This window comes from Cyprinodon tularosa, unplaced genomic scaffold (genome assembly GCF_016077235.1).
Source record: "Cyprinodon tularosa strain WSP-4 unplaced genomic scaffold, ASM1607723v1 ctg13, whole genome shotgun sequence".
Classification (NCBI taxonomy): Eukaryota; Metazoa; Chordata; class Actinopteri; order Cyprinodontiformes; family Cyprinodontidae; genus Cyprinodon; species Cyprinodon tularosa.
The window spans coordinates 2,389,430-2,403,359 of NW_024038114.1; the positions used below are offsets into that span (position 1 = coordinate 2,389,430).

A 13,930-nucleotide genomic window follows, 5' to 3' on the forward strand; every position below is an offset into this window, starting at 1 on the left:
TCAGTATATAATCACTTTGGGAACCTTTGATGTGTTGATAGTGTGGAAATGTTGATCATTAGGCAGTTCAGATATTCAAAAAGAGCAGGAACAGTAAAAATATTAATGTCCAAGAAATAATACTGCTTGTAATAGTAATACTTTAAGGGGGAAATAAAGGTAGGCTATATGGAATATGATGATGTAATTCAATTCATCCTGCGGTTTACATCCTGTCCAGTAGGTGGCAGTAACATCCAAGTGAGAATCCAAGTGAGAGGCGGCAACGGACCTGAACATTAGAGAGACCACTATGAGCATTTAAGAGAAGTGTTATCTGGTATAGTTAAGAAAATTGGAGAGGTAATGAAGTTGGTGGAAATATTTTACTTTTATTGGTAAAATTTTATGTACACAAATGCCGTTTCTTTAAATGTAAACCATTTATATCCCATTGGAAAAATGAGACAAATTGTGTAAAATCATTAGAATTTGTAAGAACAAAATGTGCAAAGGTGGTTGTTTTCATTTTTCCATAAAATGCTGGCATAGCTTATATCTCAATGTTTTTAAGGTATTTCCTGCGTAATAGAAAAAGAATAAAAATTGACTGAATGTTTCTTGCTGTACGTTCTTCATAAACATTTTGTAGATGGCTGCGTTTTTAAATAGTTAAGAGTATGTAGATCAGTGTAAAACAGAAGTCTTAAAACACCAGCTTAAATTTTTATGGAAAAATTTTTTAAAAAATTTGCCAAATAATTTTTAAGGTTTAGACAATATTTCTGGTCCCTTAAACACATTAAAATGAGTGAAATTAGCTACCAACCAATCTTAAAACTATTGTTTATTCTTTCCTTCTATTCAGTAGTTTGGTGACTTAAACTTTGTCTTTCATTTAATAGGGACATTTATTATACTCTTTAAACTGTTTTTATTTTACAGAAACGGCATAGTTCCTCTTGCATTGTTTAAGCTTTTAAAAGCATTTTTTTATTGCCATAGGATAATTTTGAGACTGAAATAATTTATAACATCTTCTTTTTATTACATATTCCTTTATTACGGTGATTAATTGTTTAGAATTAAATTCTGATAAACAGAAAATTTAATTCTTGATTTTACAGATAAATCCCTTAAAGGGTTTTATAATGTGTTTGGGCTAAAAATTCAACAGATTCAATGAAATGATGCAGTGATCCTGAACGGGAACATTTTTGTTAATATTATGAAAAAAATATATAAAAGATTTGAAAGGCTGTCACTATTATAGAATAAAACAAATTAAACTAATATGCAGTGAAAACTATTTAAAACTATTTTTAAAAACTGTAATTTTGCTGTGAAAATATCTAAATGTTTCAAAAATATTAACTTCTGCTTTGAATCATTCTGGGGGAAAAGAACCTTCTGATCTTCTACTCCATACCAGTTGATGGCGCTATTGCAGAAATCTCTTGTTTGCCAACTACAGTAAGCACCAAGAAGAAGAGTCATTTCAGAAATAGCAGATTATCTGAAAATGTGAGTGTTTATTTTAAGGATGGCGTTTATTCGGTCTCAGAGTGACTTTGCACAAGAGAATTTAACATCTGATGAAGAAACGTTGCCAGATTTTGAGGAAGTTATCGTAAAATCAGAGGACGAAATCGATGATCCACCAACTCCGTTGGATGTCAACCGGCGAGGTATTAAATAAGCGATACTAACGTCGGTAAAATTGTTCAAATGTTCGTTCATTTTCCTTAGGCGAAGACGTGGTCACATAGAAACTGAAATCTCGGCTCCTTGAGGTTTAACAGAGATCAGCATCCAATATGGCTGCCCGCTGATATAACAGATAAAAATATCAGGTTCCCTCTGAATGGGATGTTTCATGTTCAATCTCAGTGACCCACAAATTATTTCACAATATCTACTTGTGAAAATGTCTATTTTGTAATGAATCCTAACCCTGTTTTGCTAATCATAGCTAACATAATAATAAAAAAAAGTAAATCCCACTGTTCTCCCATAAAAATATTCTATTTATATATAATATTTTCATGCATCTCCATGTATTTACAGCATCTGATATGTGGCTTTGGCAAAAGTCCTGAAAGAAAGTGCTTTATGCCAACATTTAAGCTTTAAATACTTCACTATCAGTGTACAGTTTGTTAGATTATAGCAAGCTAAATCTGCCAACTGGAAAGAATGAAGAGTTGATGGTTTACAGATTGTGATTTAGTTAAAATAAAACTTTACCTATCTTAGGGAGGGTCCATAAATAAAGAGCTATAGACAAACAGTTTTTTATTTTTTATTTGATGATTATAGAGATGTATCGCCACATTAACAAATCCTGTGATCTTTCAATGAGGAGTGAAAGGTAGAAAACATTTCATTTTATCAGGCTACAAGAACAAAAAGAGTGTTTTTTTTTGTTTTTTTTTACAGGAGAGATTGGTATCAAAGTTCACTTTGAGTTGAAATCAGGGGCGGATTTAGGAACTTTGGGGCCCTAGGCAAAGACAGGCAGGGGGCCCTCTGAATTGAGAAGACAACACATTAAACAGACCAAATATACAGATATACAGAAATTTTAATAAAATAGATATACATGATTTGTTCTATGTTTTGTCCCTCTTTTCTTGTCCCTTTTCCTGTTCTTTTCCTATCCAATCCAATCCACTTTATTTATATAGCACATTTAATTACAGAAAAAGTTTCCAATGTGCTGGACATAACTAATAATAAACAACAACACAACAACACATAAACACAATACATCAATAAATAAACTAAAAAGGACACAGAGGACCACACAAACTACACGTTGTTAAAAGCTAAAGAGTAAAAGTGGGTCTTAAGACGAGACTTAAAACACAACACAGTAGAGGCAGTCCGTATATGGAAGGGCAAAATATTCCAAAGTCTGGGGCCAACTACAGAAAAGGCTCTGCCCCCTCTGGTTTTAAGCCTCATCTTAGGCACTATTAACTGAAGATGGCCCTCAGACCTCAGAGAACGTGCCGTAGAATAAATCTGGAGGAGATCAGTGATGTATTGAGGAGCCTCTCTATGTTTTGTATTCAGCTGACAGGAGGCGGGGTTATGAATCTACTTGCTCTGGAGAGCAGAGTTTGCTGCTTTTATATATGGTTTCCAAAGCCTCCAGTAGCAGAAAAATGCCACCAGATAGGCACCGTTTTTTGATTTGCTGCTGTCTGTTTGGACCTTTCTGAACACGATCTTTCAATGCAAATGATACACTTAATATTCAAGCGTTCTGATGGCATTTTGGTGAAAGGATTTCTATCAAAAACACAATTAATGTTCACAAATAAGGAATAGTTGTATTAACTTTACATGTAAACAGAGTTTTATGGGGCCCCCAGGAACTTGGGGCCCTATTTAACTGCCTAGTATTGACTAATGGTAAATCCCCCCGGTTGAAAACAGCAGCAACTGTCTCAGAGTAAACCCAGCACTTTTTGCCTTTTGACAGCAGATGATCAAACTATGAAGTAATATGATTTTGTAAGATCTATAAAAGAAGGCTCATTATAAGGAGAACCATTCTTTGCTTTTTCTCAGAGAAATCCCAGTTGTTTTCCTCCTTTTCCTTCACCTTTATAAATGTGCTTTTGTGTAATCTGGAAAATGCTGTATAAAAATGTATTTTTTTGCTAAGAACTGTAGTTTCATTAATAAATTTAACATTAACACAGTCAATCATGCTTTGGATAAATATGAAAAATCAAACATCTGTCTGTCAGACACATCATGTTATGCTCCAACATAAACTCGAGCTGACAGCGTTAAAAGTATAATAGGAACATTTTGCCCATTAGGATTCATAAGAATGACTTTCTGAGAAAACACCCTCTCTACATGACTCATAAGTTTACCATGTGAAAGTATGTATATTTTGTTTGTTTTTGGCAGAAAAGACAAACAGTTTAACAAGAATTTTTTCTCATAGAGGGAGTGTTGTAAGTTGGAATGATTATCAGAATATCTTGTCATATTTAGTATATATTTCATATTTAATATAACTGAAATATATGATAAAATGTTTTATTATTTTTTCAAATAAGTTAAACGTTTGGATAATGAATGTATCCATGTGAGTCATCATCACTGCAATAGTATATGCTGCTCTTAAGTGTCATAGTTCACTGCTGCATTGGAGGTAAAACAAAAAAAAAGATGGTGTAGGTACCCAATCTACTCGGGGCCCTGCACCTTCTTATGACGTCATCACACAAACTGTATTGCACCCGTTTCTTAAGGATAATATATCTTCTGGAGTCTCAACATTTTACCTGTATTTGCTATGATTTTATTTTTTATTGGCGATCTAAAGTAGCTGAAAGTAGAAAACAATCATTCTCAGTGTTGAAGGAAAGTACTTCCTTCTAAGACAGACTGAGCTTTGCCATTTAACAAGGTGACACAAAAAGTCTCAGTGCTTCTTATTCTTTTTATTAAGATCTGAGGGCAAATGGAACATCTTAATGGAAATGGCTTTCGTGCAGATTTATTTATACTTGTAGAAAAGTATATTCTTATATGTGCGTCTATGCCAACAACCATAGACATAGAAAGAAGAGTAGAGCCTGCATCAACTGCTTTCTCCTAAGGTTGATGACGAGATTTAGTGGCGCCATCTTGGAGCGATCGACAGCTCTGCTCATTGTAAGGTGTTGAGCAGGCACAGAATCAATTTAATCTTTATTTGCAGCCCTAAATGGTTCATAAAACGCATCTAGAAAAGTAGCTAATTATCTTCAAATAAGGAGAGGGAGAAAAAAAATACGTGTAACCCCAAGTTTCTAGCTAAGCTCCTGCTTATAGCTACTGTTGAAAATTGAGATTTGCTCAAATCATTTTATGTGCTCAAAAAACAAACACTTCAAGCTGACATTTTACCCCATTTACTTGTCTGCCCTATCTGTGTTTGTTTAGCGTTTAGATATATTATACCTTTCAATTTTTGTTTTTGAAAAAATACAACAGTTAATACACTGTTATAGCTAGCATCATGTTGATTATTAGTGATTTTATAAAGCTAGGACTTTTCTTTCTTTTTTAATTAAAGAACACAGGTGAGCGTATTAGCTGTGAGGATTTTTAACTAAAGATATTGAGATAAATCAAAACTTATAAGCTACTTAATTAAGAAGTTGTTAGATAAATCTAGTTCAGGGTATTTTAAAGCTAAAGATGATTTTTAAGTATTTTTCCAGTAAATTGTAAAAAATTGGCAAAATTTGGATAGAAAAATAAAACGTAAAATTTGATCTAAGTGCTAATCTTCCCATTTAATAAGGCTAATGTTAGCTAGCTAGTTAGCTGAATTCGACTAGCTAGCCTGTTCTCTTTTCCACTGATGTCGTCCTGTTTTAGCTGTAAAGTTAACTTTCTAAATACCGTTGTCTTAATTACAGTCATAGGTGGCATTCATACATTTCCAGCCCCCAACTATGCAAGAAACTCATTATTTTTAAGTAAAAAGGAATGAGTTTTGTGATTTTTATTTTTCAAACTGGGAAAGTAGGAGTGACGCTGCACCAAATTCAATACAATCAAAAGCTTTGTCTGCCATTCAATCAAATGCAGCTGTAGGATTGATGGGATGGACATTAACACACCTTCAGACTAGTAGCTGACCTATGCTGTGTACTTTAACCCTTGGATTTAAGTATTTTTTTCTCTTCTGCTGTCCAGATCTCCAACAGCATGGCGTTTGGAAAGAGGATGCTCTGGCTGATCCTCTCCACAGCCACAAGAGGAACCTCAGTTTGGACCAGGAGGAGCCAGAACTGCAGATAAAAGAGGAAGAGATGGAGCTCTGCATCTGCAGAGATGAAGAGCAGCTTGTGCTGAAGGAGGATTCGGATGCCTTTACAGTGACTCCTACTGATGAGGAACCAGAACCAAACTGGTTCCAACTCGTCTCCCAGGACTCTCCTGAAGTGGATAACCAGGATCAGGGAGGAAGCGATTCAGAAGAGTCAGGGTCAAAGAGTGATGAAGAGCAAATGCTGAATGTGTGGGATGAGAATACCCGGCTGGATCGTCGGTATTCTGTGGCGTCACAGCAGGAGGAGCACAGCACTCACAAAGACAAGAAGCAATATTCATGTAACCTGTGTGATAAAAGCTTTTCTCAAAACAGCAACTTGACTATACACATGAGAAGTCACACAGGGGAGAGGCCTTTCTCATGTGACACTTGCGGCAAAGGTTTTACAACAAAATCAAATTTAACTCTTCACTTGAGAACACACACTGGTGAGAAGCCTTTTCCATGTGCGACCTGTGGGAAAAGCTTCAGCCTTAAATGTATTTTAACCGAACACATCAGAACCCACACGGGGGAGAAGCCTTTTCCATGTCCGGCCTGTGAGAAATGTTTTCCCTCAAAGAACCATTTGAATAAGCATATGCGAATCCACACAGGCGAAAGGCCTTTCTCCTGCCTGACCTGTGAAAAAAGGTTCAGTCTAAAGTGTAATTTAACCGAACACATGAGGACTCACACTGGTGAGAAACCATTTCAGTGTTTGGCCTGTGAAAAAAGTTTTAACTCCAAAAATCATTTAAACAAGCACCTGAGAATCCACACAGGGGAGAGACCTTTCTCCTGCGCGATCTGTGCAAAAAGGTTTTCTCAGAAGAGCTGTTTAACGGATCACATGAGAACTCACACGGGGGAAAAGCCTTTTCTGTGCGATATGTGTAAAAAGGCCTTCAGCCTCAGAAGTAGTCTGAATAACCACATGAGAATTCATACAGGAGAGAAGCCCTTTTCATGTCACACTTGTCAGAGAACGTTTGGTCTAAAGAGCCGTCTGAACAGACATATGAGATCCCACACGGGGGAGAAACCTTTTACATGCAACGCGTGTACGAAAACATACAGCCTGAAGAGTAGTTTGACTAAACATATGAAGACTCATATTAGCTAGAAGCATCTGCTCTGTGTGATGCGTCAGAACCAAGCGGTAGCAGCTTTTTACTATGAAAACTCAAGTTTGCTTGTCGGTTTCGTGGGGAAGACTTTCAGTGGTTTTGCTGTCGACTTGAAAAATTACACAGATGAGAATGTGGAATGTGAGTTTTGATAAATTTTCCCATACTGGGGTGTTTTAAGTTGATTATTTAACAAATTGAAGTCTGGAGAAGCAGAAGTATTGTTTTGAGGAAAAAACTGAATTCAACCACTCACTGAATTTTAGACCACTGAAATTCAGACAAGATCAGTTTGCTTCAAAGTCAATCTGAAATCAAATTAGATGGATGTGGAAGATCTCTGTTTCCGCATCACAATCTCAGTTTAATAAAAGAATAGAGACAAAACTTAGGCTAAATTGTTAGTACAGATGTTTCTCTAAAACATAGGAACTGCTATTGCTATTTTGTTACCTTACACATGTACCAAAGTTTGCAATAAGATTTGGAGTAATGTTTTAATATTTTGTTGGAAATTAGTTCTGAGGCTTAACAGGTTACATGACTAATTCCCAAAGTGGGAACGCTACCCTTAGAAGCGGAGGCACAGTGTTATTGCTTTAAAAAAAAAACAAGGACACTGTGACTTTAAAAACTACTTTAAAAACTGCCTTTTGTTTGAAAGGGGATTTTAGCTTTTTTTTTTTATATGGTTTATTACTATAGTTCAGCTGCTGAAATGATTGGTCATAAGGGTTTCTATAAACTTGCTATTGGTCAGGAAATATGTGCAAAATAATAGGAACAAACCTGATGAACTCTGTGTGCAGGAAACATGGAATAAACCAACTTTGGATTTTGTTATCAGGGCATATGATTGTATTCGTAGAGATAGACAGGAAGAAAATTGTGGAGGATGTATAATTTTTGTTTATTGTGAATTTATGGTTGTCATGGTTGGTCTGATATGTCTGACCCACATGCAGAACACTCAGGAAAAACAGGTCACAGATTAACGTTTTATTTTTAAAGGAAATAATAATCCGTAACTCCTCTAGGAAACGACCACCAGAAGAGGAGTTCGCGAGGCGAATCTCTCGAGCGGAACACGAACAATCTAGGGATTAAGGGGAGGAAACAATTAGCGGAGGAAGGCAAGGGCAGAGGGAGAAGAAGAAGGTGAGACGCGCCGGCTTACCACTTAGGCTTGGGAACGACCGGGGGGGGGGGGCTGAGTGAACTTAGCTCTGCAGGCGGAGAGGTTCCGACAGCTGACCGGTGGAGGAGGGCGCAGGCGGGGTCCGAGCGGCGCTGGCCAAATCCTGAGACAGCAGGGGAACCAGACGGATCCGGGGGTGGTCCTTCCACGGCCCGGTTCGGCGGTCCACGAAGCCGAGTGGGTTTCCAGGAGCCAGAGACGAGGGATCAGCTGGGCCAGAAACGAGCTGAGGCGGAAGGCTGCTCTGCTTCGCCTGAGCCTCGGGGGGGAAAAAGGCAAGCAGAACCAACAACGGATAATACTCTGGCGTCCTCCTGCTGTCAGAGTGCAGATCTTATAGTGCAGCCCAGCGCCGCTGAACACACGCCGAGGGCGCGCACCCCGCCCATCAGTCAATTGCCGTCAGCTGTGGAGAGAGCAGAGGGAAAAAGCAGGCCAGCAGAGACTGAGTCCTGACACCACCCCCCCCTCAACGGTCACCACCAGGGGACCGAGAGGAAGACGTGGAGGGACGGGAAGACCGGAAGGACTCAAGGAGTGACTGGTCAGTGATCCAGGAACCGGGAACCCATGACCGGTCCTCGGGACCGCAGCCCTCCCAGTCGACGAGGTATTGAAAACCTCTACCCCGGCGACAGGAGTCCACGATCCCACGGATCCGGCGTCCCTGGAGGTCCGGGGTGGTTGGGGGGGGTTCGGCCGGAGGGCACAAGGGACTAGAGACGACGGGCTTAATTCGGGAAACGTGGAACGTGGGGTGAACTCTAGAGTGGGATGGGAGACGGAGACGGACTGCAGTGGGACTGACGATGGAGGTTATCTCGTAAGGTCCAGAAAAACGGGGGGATAGTTTCCTGTGGGAGGAACGGGAGGGGAGATCCCTAGTAGAGAGCCAGACCCGCTGACCGGGTTGGTAATGGGGCGCCGGGACACGTTTCCGGTCGGCGAATCGGCGGTTCCGCTCCGCCGTTCCTTGGAGGGCCCGAATGGTCTGAGCCCAGAAGTGTCTACAACGGAGAATGTGGTGGTGGACGGAGGGGACCGCAACTTGTTTCTCTTCAGAGGGGAACAGGGGAGGCTGGTAGCCTAGGGAGGCTTCAAAAGGCGAGACTCCGGTGGCAGAGGAAACTTGGGTGTTGTGGGCGTACTCAACCCAGGATAGGTATTTGCTCCAATCTGAAGGATTAGATGAGGTGAGGCAGCGGAGAGCGGCCTCCAGCTCCTGGTTCATGCGCTCCGTCTGACCGTTAGTTTGCGGGTGGTAACCAGAAGTGAGGGTATACCTGGCCCCCAGGGCTGAGGCAAACTCCTTCCAGACCTTGGAAACAAACTGTGGACCACGGTCAGACAGGATGTCCTGGGGGATCCCATGGAGGCGGAAAACATGTCGAACCAGGAGCTGGGCCGTTTGCAGGGCGGAAGGGAGCTTACGTAGGGCGACGAGGTGACAAGCCTTAGAAAAGCGATCAATGATCGTGAGGATAGTCGTGAAACCGTTGGAGGAGGGAAGACCAGTAACGAAATCTAGAGCGATATGGGACCAGGGGCGTCCTGGAACAGGAAGTGGCTGTAGGAGACCGGCAGGGGGTCTGTTAGAATCCTTGTTTTGGGAGCAAACAGGACAGGAGCGCACAAAGTCTCTAGTGTCGCGGGACATGTGGGGCCACCAGAAGTGACGGGAGAGGAAGGAGTAGGTGCGGTGCACCCCGGGATGGCCAGAAAACTTCTCTGAATGGGCCCATAGTAAGACCTGGGGACGAACGGAGGCAGGAACATAGACACGGTCAGGTGGGCCGTCACCTGGGTCCGGGTCCGACTGTTGGGCTTGAGAGATTAGATTCTCGATCTCCCACTTGAGCGCGCCGAAGGTGCAGGAGGATGGCAGAATGGGGGCTGGTTCCTCTTCAGAGTCCGGTGGGGAGTGCAGGTGTGACAATGCATCTGCCTTCTGGTTCTTGGACCCGGGGCGGTAAGAGATGGTTAGATTGAACCGAGAAAAAAAAAGTGACCAACGTGCTTGCCTGGGGTTGAGGCGCTTAGCTGATTGTAGGTAGGCCAGGTTCTTGTGGTCAGTCAAGATCTGCACAGGTTGCTCGGAACCCTCCAGCCAATGGCGCCACTCCTCAAGAGCGAGTTTAATTGCCAGGAGCTCTCTGTCCCCCACGTCGTAGTTTCTTTCTGCTGGAGACAAACGTCGGGAAAAGAAAGCACAGGGGTGAAGCTTTTGGTCCAGATCAGACCGTTGAGATAACACAGCGCCAACACCAGTGTCAGAGGCATCAATCTCAACTGTGAACTGTTTCTTGGGATCGGGGTGAATAAGTATGGGTGCCTGGGAGAACCTAGCCCTAAGAGAACTGAAGGCTGCTTCAGCTTCAGGATTCCACTGGAAGGGGACCTTTACAGAGGTAAGAGCATGAAGGGGGGCGGCAACCTGGCTGTAGCTGCGGATAAAACGTCTATAGAAGTTGGCGAAGCCAAGAAAACGCTGCAGCTCCTTTCTGCTTTGAGGAACGGGCCAGTCACGGACAGCCTTAATCTTATCAGGGTCGGGTCGAACACGTCCCCCTTCAAGGATGAGCCCAAGGAAGGTAATTGAGGACTTGTGGAACTCACATTTCTCTGCTTTGACAAACAGTTTGTTCTCCAGGAGGCGCTGGAGGACAAAACGAACGTGGTGTTGATGCTCAGCCAAATCACGGGAATAGATCAAGATATCATCCAGATAAACAAAAACAAAAACATTCAAGAAGTCTCTGAGGACATCGTTCACGAGGGCCTGAAAAACTGAGGGAGCATTGCACAGGCCGAAAGGCATCACGAGGTACTCGAAATGACCTATGGGGGTCTTGAAGGCCGTTTTCCACTCATCCCCCTGGCGGACCCGTACCAAGTGGTAAGCGTTGCGAAGATCTAACTTCGTAAAGATAGTGGCCGATTGTACCGGTTCGAGGGCTGAGGAGAGGAGCGGTAGGGGATACTTATTCTTAACGGTAATGGCGTTTAACCCATGGTAATCAATGCACGGACGTAGGGACCCGTCCTTCTTTCCGACAAAGAAAAACCCTGCTCCTAGGGGAGAAGACGAGGGGCGTATGAGGCCGGCGGCTAACGACTCGTTAATATATTTCTCCATGGCCTGCCTCTCGGTTTGGGAGATATTATAGAGCCTACTGGTCGGTAGAGGAGCGCCGGGTAACAGCTCGATAGCGCAGTCATAGGGGCGATGGGGAGGTAACAAGCAAGCCTGTGATTTGCTGAAAACCCTCCGAAGGTCCTGATACTGGACTGGCACCAGTTCCAGATCCTCAGGGCCGATCTCGGCAGAGGAAAAACCGGAGGCCGGGCTGGTCGGCACGGCTGCATGCAAACAACGCGATAAACAGTTAGGTGACCAAGATTCGACACGACGGTCGGCCCAGTTAATCTGCGGGTTATGCGACTGCAACCAAGAGAAGCCCAGAACCAACGGAGAATGCTGAACGGGGAACACGAGAAAAGAAATCCGTTCACGGTGATTACCTGAAACAACTAGCTCAAGAGGCTTCGTTTGGTGTGTAATTTGTGGGAGAGCTCCGCCATTTAACGCGGAGACCCTGAGAGAGGAACTCAAAGGAACAGTCTCGAGTCGAGCCTGGTGCACAAAGGATTGATCAATCAAATTAAAGTCGCACCCCGAGTCGAGCAGGGCGGATAACTTAAAAGTTTCTTGCGGAGTAACAACCAAGGCGGGGAGACTAAGCCGCGGGGAGGTAGAGATCTTGGATCGGCCCGCCGGGTTCTCCGCTACTGCCGGCGGACCTGATCTTTTGGCCGTTCAGGACAGGTGCTAATAAAGTGGTCTGAGGAGGCGCAATAGAGACACAATCTGGCATCCATACGTTTCTGTCTCTCCTGAGGGGAGAGCCTTAAACGGCCCAACTGCATTGGTTCCGGAGGAGAGGGTGGGGCGGTCGCGGATCGGGTTGGAGGGCGATCCGGGATTAATGGCCTGGGTGGAAGCGGCCTATCCGCTCTGCCCCGGCTGCTACCCCTAATACGGTTGTCTAAGCGTATGGCCAAAGTTATCATGTCATTAAGGGTCGCCGGTTCCTCCAGGCGAGCGAGTTCGTCCTTTAACGGATCGTCCAAAGACTGAAAAAACACTGTTTTTAAAGCACGCTGTTCCCAGCCCGCGGCGGCCGCGAGCGTGCGAAACTCAATGGCAAAATCAGCTACACGCCTCCCTCGCTGCCTGAGGGCGAGAAGCCGACGAGAATCCTGCACCTCATCGGAATCAGCAGCGAAAACCATTTTAAATTCAGAAAGAAACTCAGAGAAGGTATAACCAAAACTCTGACAGTCGGGAAAGCGGGACTCAGCCCATCTTAATGCTCGCCCGGTCAATAAACGTAAAATAAAAGCTATCTTGGCATAATCCTGAGCATAACGTCGAGGCGACTGGTTGAAAACAAGAGAGCACTGAAAAAGAAAACCTCCACAATCCCCACTGTCCCCCGAGAATTTGTCGGGGCTGGGAGAGAAAGATTCAGGGATCAGTGGAGGGGCATCAGCTGACGCTGAGTCGGAAGCGGGGTTAAGCATGACGGGAGCGGCTGGATCAGGAGCGGCAGGTTCAGGACCGGCGGTGAGCGCGGCCGTCAGCAGATTAGGCTGAGCAGAGATGCCCTGAAACTGATCCTGCATCGAACGAACTACCGTTTCTAACCCCCGAATCTTATCCTGTTGGGCGTCTAACGCCCTGCCTAAAGTGCCTGCTGGGTCTGTTTGGCCAGAGTATTCATCTGTCATGGTTGGTCTGATATGTCTGACCCACATGCAGAACACTCAGGAAAAACAGGTCACAGATTAACGTTTTATTCTTAAAGGAAATAATAATCCGTAACTCCTCTAGGAAACGACCACCAGAAGAGGAGTTCGCGAGGCGAATCTCTCGAGCGGAACACGAACAATCTAGGGATTAAGGGGAGGAAACAATTAGCGGAGGAAGGCAAGGGCAGAGGGAGAAGAAGAAGGTGAGACGCGCCGGCTTACCACTTAGGCTTGGGAACGACCGGGGGGGGGGGCTGAGTGAACTTAGCTCTGCAGGCGGAGAGGTTCCGACAGCTGACCGGTGGAGGAGGGCGCAGGCGGGGTCCGAGCGGCGCTGGCCAAATCCTGAGACAGCAGGGGAACCAGACGGATCCGGGGGTGGTCCTTCCACGGCCCGGTTCGGCGGTCCACGAAGCCGAGTGGGTTTCCAGGAGCCAGAGACGAGGGATCAGCTGGGCCAGAAACGAGCTGAGGCGGAAGGCTGCTCTGCTTCGCCTGAGCCTCGGGGGGGAAAAAGGCAAGCAGAACCAACAACGGATAATACTCTGGCGTCCTCCTGCTGTCAGAGTGCAGATCTTATAGTGCAGCCCAGCACCGCTGAACACACGCCGAGGGCGCGCACCCCGCCCATCAGTCAATTGCCGTCAGCTGTGGAGAGAGCAGAGGGAAAAAGCAGGCCAGCAGAGACTGAGTCCTGACAATGGTTGACTTAAATTTACTGTGATTAAAGTGTGGATAAAGAACGTTATGGTTAGAGTGCTGAACTTTTATATCCCTACTAGATTATCATTGGAAAGTATGAAGGAGATCACAGATATTTTTGATCAAACACAACATTATGTGCACACTTAAAACCTCATAATCCATTGTGGGATAACTTTAATTATATAAACGGGGATTACACTGAAGATGTATTAGAGATGAAGAAGCTTGTGTGTCTGAATGGTTTAATGTGCAAAATTTCAGCTATTGATTAAA

General features: G+C 43.9%; 1 protein-coding gene across 1 annotated transcript; it reads left to right on the top strand.

The window, feature by feature from the left end:
- The first annotated feature begins 1,450 nt into the window (after positions 1-1,450).
- On the top strand, positions 1,451-7,866 carry LOC119778070 (gastrula zinc finger protein XlCGF57.1-like). The gene is made up of 2 exons (XM_038277153.1): positions 1,451-1,667; positions 5,695-7,866. Exons 1-2 carry the CDS (start codon positions 1,523-1,525, stop codon positions 6,936-6,938), a joined length of 1,389 nt encoding a protein of 462 aa, XP_038133081.1. The 5' UTR covers positions 1,451-1,522; the 3' UTR covers positions 6,939-7,866.
- Positions 7,867-13,930: the final 6,064 nt, after the last annotated feature.